This window comes from Cornus florida, unplaced genomic scaffold (genome assembly GCF_030987335.1).
Source record: "Cornus florida cultivar Cherokee Brave unplaced genomic scaffold, ASM3098733v1 CherokeeBrave_3.0.0_Hap2_Chr09, whole genome shotgun sequence".
Classification (NCBI taxonomy): domain Eukaryota; kingdom Viridiplantae; phylum Streptophyta; class Magnoliopsida; order Cornales; family Cornaceae; genus Cornus; species Cornus florida.
This window is the reverse complement of record NW_026775579.1, coordinates 92,896,665-92,905,546: the sequence shown is the minus strand read 5'-3', so window position 1 is coordinate 92,905,546 and position 8,882 is coordinate 92,896,665. Positions and strand designations below refer to the sequence as shown.

At 34.3% G+C, this 8,882-nt stretch overlaps 1 protein-coding gene across 2 annotated transcripts; it reads right to left on the bottom strand.

The window, feature by feature from the left end:
- Positions 1 to 561: 561 nt before the first annotated feature.
- Positions 562 to 5,976, bottom strand: LOC132275242 (tubby-like F-box protein 3). Of its 2 annotated transcripts, none has more exons than XM_059776692.1 (6): positions 5,151 to 5,976; positions 4,049 to 4,136; positions 3,634 to 3,763; positions 3,364 to 3,543; positions 2,113 to 2,600; positions 562 to 922 (listed from the first exon to the last, which is right to left on the bottom strand). In XM_059776692.1, exons 1-5 carry the CDS (start codon positions 5,514 to 5,516, stop codon positions 2,126 to 2,128), a joined length of 1,239 nt encoding a protein of 412 aa, XP_059632675.1. In that variant the 5' UTR covers positions 5,517 to 5,976; the 3' UTR covers positions 562 to 922; positions 2,113 to 2,125. The 2 variants fall into 2 exon arrangements, with proteins under 2 accessions (XP_059632675.1, XP_059632676.1); XM_059776693.1 differs by having other exon boundaries at positions 2,113 to 2,594.
- Between the last annotated feature and the right edge of the window lie 2,906 nt (positions 5,977 to 8,882).

Here is an 8,882-nt window from a genome sequence, read left to right as displayed (position 1 = left end):
TCAGTACCAAGAAGTTTTAGGTTCAATTCCTCCCAAGACTTGTTAACCTATGCACCTACTTTCATCTGTGATTGCGTGCATTGTTAGAGATCGTCTCCATTTGTATTTCCACTCCTTTCAAAGTGAAAGGTTGAGTGTTCAAGTCTTCCTAAGTGCATTGTGGGATTTTCTTGCTAGGAAAAATAAAAATGAAAATGGGTTTAGGGGATTAGGACTAACTAGAAATAATAATGAATATGGGTTTAGGGGATTAGGACGTAACAAAAACTAAAAAGTGAAGAAGGAACACCTCAATCCTTGTTATTCACGACACAGCTAATAAGCTTTGGCATTTTTATGAGAACGGTGAGACATATAGGCCATGCAAGAAAGGTTGATTCTGAATTGGAAACAGATAAATAAAAAATAGAAAAGAACCGCAAATATTAATTAAAGTATGACAGTGACTACATAAAAAATTTAACCAGGCAAAACCAATCATAAGATACATATTCATGTCCGCATATATGAATGGTACCAAAAGAATTGGAAAGAGATAACAAGAAAAAACAGCACAACAGCTAAGAGTAGGGACAAATTTTATATAGGAACAATCCACAAGGTAGGACAAGATTATTATAGAAATAGTTGTTGTTATGTACAGAAACAAAAGTAAAAATACAAAGCAAACATAAATAATAAAACTTCAATACTGCCAAAGTTTCATGCATTCCAGTCCTTTCCCTGCATCTCAAGAGGGACAAAAGCTATCAAGATGAAAGCCAAAGGTGAAAACCTCTTGACACACAGCATCTTCTATGCATTGATCAACATAACATGCCCAACAGTGGAATGATTTTGCTGAACGTTTTATTACCTTCTCAGTGTAACCTTTCACAACTTGGAAAATATCTTGAGGTCCAGCAACACGAAATCTAGACAGCTGCAGCAAAAGCGCACACAGGCTTACTAAACAAAAACCACCTGAATACTGTAATTTACTTGCGGTAAAGTGTTGTAATCATTGACCATCAGAGTTTCAATATTGGTGATGACAGGAAAGCAGAGAAATGATAATAATCAGAAATTTAAATAAATAAATGCAATTAATAAAGTAATACACGACAGCTGAGGAACATAATGCAAATCCCCCCATGTCAGTTAGCTATGCTCAACTGCAACACCTTCTATCTCACCCATGGTTTGAGGGATCATGGGTATCCTAAGGGATTAGGGCACCCATTGTGCCCCCAACTCACACACAACAAAAGAAAGAATAAAATAAAAATGAAAAACTCCAACAAGTTAGTTGGCTATCACAGAAAGAAATAATATACTGGTACACTTGCACATGAAACGGGTGTGTGGAAGCAGTGGGGAGCAGATAATGGTGATGATAGCACGGCGGCATTGGCAGGTACCAGATGGGTGCTGGTGATGGCACTGCTGAAGTGGGGAATTAGTGACTGGGAAAAGGGGGTACAGGAGGAGAGTAGTGGCAGTTGTGGAACTCATAATTACAATTAATAGATTTAAATGGCACTCCCCCAACAATATTTAGGGCACAAGGGGGAGCTCCTTGGGAGGAGTTCACTGCCTTTTGTCCCTCCTTTAGGCCCTGTGCTTACTTGAGCTCCTCTAGCTATAGACAGGGCTCTCCCTCGCTCGCTCATGAGGAGGACCCTAGGAGCATTTCTCAATAAATAAAGAAAGAATTCCATTTCACCGCCTACTTAAAAGAAATATTAAAGATTAGGTTATTAAATTAGTATTATAAATTCTAAATAAAATTATATATAAATAAGAATATGTTGCTGAATAAATTTTGAACTAGCTTCAGCAGCAGCCTCACTTGAAGTACTATAGATAGATCAACATTCAACAATCACTTTGCAGGACACGATAACAATTCTCAGACCATCAAATTGACAAGCCACCTTGATGAACTGGACAAATAACATAAGCCACTAGTTTATTAACTAAAGTGGATGGTTAAATTAATTGACCAAAGTATTTTCAGTACTGCCTATCGGAGAAGGGAATAAAAAATAAAGTTCCAGTAGTAGTCTACATATGCATGTAAAATATATAACAGATTTAATTCATATATGTGAAGAGAGATTAGACATAAACCTGTTAGTCCATGTCATTCACAAGCAATCTTGGTATCAAAGCTGCTAAGGCAGATTGCAAATGCCTGGAATGCCGATATAGGGTATCGGTAATCCATGGTAAACACATCCTTCCCTACTTTCCCAAACTGGAGTATGACTTTCTCATGTTCTGGCCCAGCCTGTCCATTCTCTGGGGAAGCCACCAACTGAAAGTTTTTTACTGAAGCAACTGTTACCCGCCCATGAAAGTTCAAACACCAGCATTGGAGCTGTTCATGCCATCTAGGAGACTTATTTTTCAAAACCAGTGCATCTCTCTCACCAGCCAAAGGTCCAGTTAGGAAATTATCCATGCGTGTTGATTTTGATCTGAAAAATGGTAGTGATGGACAGGAATCAAGCTTGCTAATGGGGAACTCAGTCTGTGTGGGGGCCATTCCTCCAGGTTCAATAGCAGAGGCTGGGATGCCATCCATGCTACACTGCATTCTCCTAGGACCCCTGCTTCTAATATAAACACTGAGCATTGGCTATTTGTTTATAAAATATATACACTTAACAGATAACAAATACAACCCACAACTTTTTCCCTGTATTGATTAGCACAAAAACTTTTGAGCAGGAAAGACTACTCTCTCTCTCTCTCTCTCTCTCTCTCTCTCTCTCACACGCGCGAAATCCATGCAAAAAAAAGATAAGATAATATAAGGGTTCAAATCACAAAACCCTCCTGTGCTTTCAAAATCATGCATAAAACCCCCAGTAGAATTAAAATAAAAAAAATCCCTCAACTAAAAAAAGTTATCAAGGTGTTCCCATATCCATGACCGATCCATTAACTTGGTTGTGAAATGACAAATTTGACCTTATTATTTAATGTTAATGTTAAATTAAAATGCTAAAAAAATATTATTTTAAAATTACAAAAATAATAAAGGACCATTAATAATGTTAAATTACAAGATTGTTTAAAATTACAAAATTATTATTTAATGTCAAGTTACAAAATTGACCTTGCTATTTTAAAATTAAAAAAAAATAAAATAAAATTATTATCATCATTTTAATTTAGCATTAAATTCTAAGGTCATATTTTTTTGTCATTTCACAACCAAGTTAAAGGGTTCTTGATAACTATTTTTAGTTCAGAGTTTTTTTTTAACTATTTCACAACCAAGTACATGGGGGGTTTTGTGGTTTTAACCCATAATATAATAGAACTCTCAATTTTGGATGGGCAAAATCAACAAGTAGTTGCATAATCTCTTACCTGGATCCCAACACATTAAACTCATATGAGATGTGAGCAACTTGGTAATTGCTTGCATGAACCCAAGGGGAAACTTGTCTCGAGCCTACTAGCCTAGTGGAGCGACTCTTAGTCATCTTGACACCCTCATGGGGTGGCTGCACATCATGTATTACAAACTTGGTTCCAACAAAATTTGATCTTGTAAAAAAAAAAAAAAACGTGGTGTTATTTGAGCCACTGGAGAAAGATAACCAGTCATCTACAGGACAGACAGAATATGAAACACACCTCAATTTTCCGATGTAGCTGCTGCTTCCTTTTGACAAGTCACACACATGCATAGAGATGATGTAATCTGTGTGAGTGGGGCGCCTACACTTGCGAGCAGCAAGAAGAAATTTTCCATCATCAGCTAGTGCTGCCATAAAGATCACAGGAAAGCAAAAAAGTAAGTGCTTATGGCTCAAAGAGAGGAAGAGTGAAGCAATGATCTGCCAGCCAAATGCTCCACACCAAAAGATTTGGAAGAAGGAAATCTGGCAACTGATTAAAATGCCTGCTGAAATGATCCCCAATTAAAAGAGTCACAAAATGCAGCTGCACAATTGAAACTTTGGGAAGTTTATTCTCAATGTAGTAGCAGGTGGGAGGGGCAGAAACATAGTGATGTATATATGTGACACAACTGAGGCTAGATGCTAACCTTGAGTTAAACCGAGGTAAAGACGATATGTTTGTGTAGATCGGTTCCGTTTTATGAAACACTGGACAAGAGACTCTCTTGGACCAGGCTGTGAACAATAACCAGATATTAGGAGAATACATGACGAGTAAATCCAAATGTAAACAATTTGTCAATCATAAATTTCCTGATTTAAAATAGCAATAAAAATAATAATTCATAAGAGTTCCAACCAAGGAAAAGAAAAATATTAGCATTTAGACAACAATCAACATCATTTTGCATCATAACATAAGGATTTATACAATGCATACTGAATGGCATCTCAAAAACATACATATAATTCTTTCAGAAGTACAGCATTTCAAAGGAATTGGTTAGATGAGAGGTACAAGATGGTTTCAAGGAAAATGATAAAAATATATGAAAATTAGGAGCTAACAATCATGATAGTTCTAGATTGTTGAAGGTGAAGGCCTACAGTGCCTTTAACAATACATTTTTAGCAATGTTTCCATATATGGTCAATCAGTGGTAGATATATGGGCATTATCTGTGTGGCGATCCTTAGGGGTTGATAGGAAGTGATTCTGTTAAGTTTCATTGCTATGAAGTCCTAAACATATGATGAGTTTGTTTCCAGTTCCAGTTCTTTCTGAACAAGGTCTCCAGGGACATCATAAACTCCCAAAATTGGCAAAAAAAAAATCAACGAAGGTTAAAGCACAGTTTACAAAATAAACAAGGTCATCAGGGACATCATAAACTCCCAAAATTGGCAAAAAAAAAAAATCAACGAAGGTTAAAGCACAGTTTACAAAATACCTACAGGGAATCGTAGTGGTCTTAGTTTTGCAGAAATTACCACAAAAAATTGAAAATTTTCCTAACATACTTCTTCTAAGCTTTTTTATTTTATTTTTAAAAAAATCAATCAGCTCTCAATGGAATACATTCATTTATCTGAAATATCCTACCAATCAAACAATCAAGTAAAGAAATTAGGTACCACCGATTGCAAAATTAAAAGAAATATATATATATATATATAAACACACACAATCCCAAATGAACAATAACCATCATAACTATCAAAATTTACAACGAACATTAGAACTCTAACCTGCTTAATCGATATCGGAAAAGTCAATTTTCCAGAGACCTCCGGCGTCCTCACAACCTCTTTCATTATTTTCCTCCAACTCGAGCACACACCTGCGCACGCAACCACATTTTTCCTCAACGGCCAACTCTCTTCAGACGCCTCTATCCTCATCAACACCTCCCTCAATAGCTCCTGCGGCATGTTTGCCCAACAACTCTGCCTCAACCCATCAATCTCCACAACCGGTGTCACCGTCGTCGCAACCACAACCGCCGCCGCCACTGAACTGTCCTGAACCACACGGCGAGACCTCGATCTCGATCCAAACTTCATATCTAAACCTATATCTGCCTTGATTTCCCCAATAATACTCTTCATAAACATCTATCTACTTCCTAATTACCTCTCAATTACACAATTCATCCTAACAACTGGACTTAGGCATAATCTTCAACAAGAATATATAACTTCATACTAAATTAAAAACCAGAAACCGCAGAATTGAAATATAAATCATAAAAACCATACATTAAATTTACATATGTGACGGACATCAAATCGTCCCTATGAAGGTAAAACCAACAATCAACATCATTTCAGACTCTTTGATCGATCTATGTTTGCTTCTAAGGAGAAGAGAGAAGTTCTGATTACTAACTACTAACAAGAGGTGTAGAAAAAAACTGTAGTGAAGGGTGGGGTTTGAAAACCCTAACTGAAATATAGAAAATCGGGAATTTTCCGGGAAAATTTTCTGTTACAAAACGGAGGGAGTGATTTTCGAGAGACCTATTCGATTTGGTCTGTCTCCATCGGTTATGGGCCGGCCGCGCCTAGATACGTACAGTTATATTTTGTATGTACATTCTATAAATATTTTTGGTTAATTTCTCTCGCACTCTCCTCAGATTTATTTATTTATTTTTGGACAATATTTGCATATCTCCTCATATTTATTTATTTAATTTTGGACAATATTTGCCTATTCACTGGTGAGTAAGAAGTTCATGCTTATCCAGATGTGATATAAAATTAGTGAATATTAAACCTAATATGATCTAAATTTAACATTTTGTTCAGGGAGTGAATGAGAAGGGGATCTTAGTAAAAAAAAACATTTTAAGCTAAAATTTTTAAATAAATTTTTTTTTAAATAAAATAATATTACAAGATACAAATAAAACTCTAGATGAAAGAATAACTATAAATTTAATGATACAAATATATTTGTTTTTAGCCAAAAGAAAAAGAAAACTATAAATTTAATGATACAAATATATTTATTTTTAGCCAAAAGAAAAAGAAGATAAGAAATAAGAAATAACAATCTATCGTGCAATCAACAAATCATCTATCAAACCATGTGAACAAGATTTTATGTAATTGGATTACTTTAGATAAAAACAAGATTTTATGTAATTAGGTGTACTTTAGATAAAAACAATTGATAAGGATATATAAGGATCACATTAAAGATAAAAGTCAAAACTTCCAGAATTAACTAATTAGGGTTTCAGTAGAATAGTTTAAGAGAAAGAAAGAGAGGGAGAGTTAAATTAAGATTTGATTTGCATCCATTTTTTATTTATTTTGTTTTATTTTTTTCTAAATAGAGAATTTTGGTATGATGATAACCACTAAATTAAAAATGCAACAATAATACGAAAATATTGTGTTTTATATATATATATATATATATATATTTGGAAGGTAATTTAATATTATTTTTCTTACATTTAATAAATGTTCGTTGAGTGCTTAGTATGATATATTGCATTCTCAATCTAAAAATATACAAATAACTTAATATATAGTGATCACCTTGATTCATGTGTGAGACAAATTAAAATGGAGGTGCCCAAGAAGATTTATTTTTCTAGTTAGGGCCCTGTCCTCATGCCATTAGGGTACAAGAATATGTGGCTCGATTTAGTAGTACTTGAAAAACAAAACATAATAATCAATGTAAATTATCAACATATTTAGATAAATGGTAATTAGAAAATTGTTATATTTACAAGTTTGAATTCACATAAATATGGGTTTATTATATAAAACACACAACAATTATATGATAATATGTCATTATTTAATTATTCTATTAAATGACAGTTTTAATCATCTTATTTTACTTTATTTATTTTTGGAGGAGGTTGGGTTTAGGTAGAGACGTAGAGTAGAAGGTTTGATTATCTTAACTATTGTGATAATTGAAATGATCCCAATTAAACCGAATCCCATGGACTTCAAAGATAAGAGAATGGTCTTATGACCAAAATTAATTGAAAGCATATTGCACACATGAATATAAAATACACTTCGAAATATATATATATATATAATACACATTTTTTGGTGGCTTTGTTTTTACAGTCTACACACCAAAATAAAATAAACAATAAATAAAAGCTTTAAAAGTGGTACTTATTTCTGAATTCAATGTAGCCATGTTGGAGAGTTATGTTAGTTAAGACTTTATAGTACTACGATTTGATCGATGTCCAAGTGCTTTGGATTCTAAGGGAACCGAAGTCCAAGTTTCAATTTTTCGCCTCCTAACTCTAATTATTATACGGCTCAACAATTTAATTATTCTTTAGTTGATTTGTCATCATATGTAGAATGAAGTGACATATGATTATGTCCTCCACGTGTGATGTGTGATCCTTCGTTGCTTATGAGAAAATGATGCATCAACCATTCATGATATGCAATATTAGTGTTACACGAATTAAAATCGAACTTGAAAATAGATACATTAAATTCATGTGAGAGTGTCTAATAATTTTTTAAACCAGTCACAAAATTAAAAGTCTGCAATAGACGATCATGATTACTCACATATGTGATCATACCACATATGCTATTAATTTGACCCACACAGAATCATATTTAATTTCAACGTACGAAATCAGATCAAATTTGAACTTAGATTAAATTTGAAGTGAATATTAAAATAAATGGAGCGGGTCGCCGCGTGCCGACCCCGGGGACGGATTGGGAACGACCCCTTCAAGGTCTAAACTATTTCAAACTGGAACTCAACTCAATTCATATATAGAGCCTCACTCCCTCATCTCTCTTGACTCACTCCATAAAAACGAGTTAAATTCTTATTTTAGGCACAATATTACATAAAATGTTATTTTATTAAAACAAATTAGCGTTGTTCCTGTATCTTTTGTATTTGATGGGTTTATATAGCATTCCACTATACTGTGGTTCGCGAGAGTATCCCTGACAAAAATTGCTTAGCTGTAGAAGACAACAGATGTGGTCGCCCAATTAACCACAAATTATACATTATATATATATATATATATATATATATATATATATAATAGGCTATAAGGATGGTCTACCGCTGAGTTGTTGTGGGATGGATAACTCTCCGAGTCTGTCTGTAGAGAGAGTGGGTGGGCGTAGGGCACAAAAACAGGGGCTACGTCGTGTTATGCTGCGACTCCGTAACGTGAACGGAAAGGGAAAGCCCTGCTCTGGCTGTTTGCTCATTATGCTTTCACCTCCATTTTCTACAACCAACACTCTCATGTCTCTTCATCACATACATTACGGACCTTTCCTACATTTTTTTTTCGTACTGTTAACAGTAGTGGACCATGAGGCCCACCGGTTAGTTCAACAATTTTTCTCTTTTAATTTTTATATATATATAATATCTCCTCTTTTACTACACACTTCTCTTATTTCAATCTAAAATATTTTACACCAAAAAATAACACTCATATA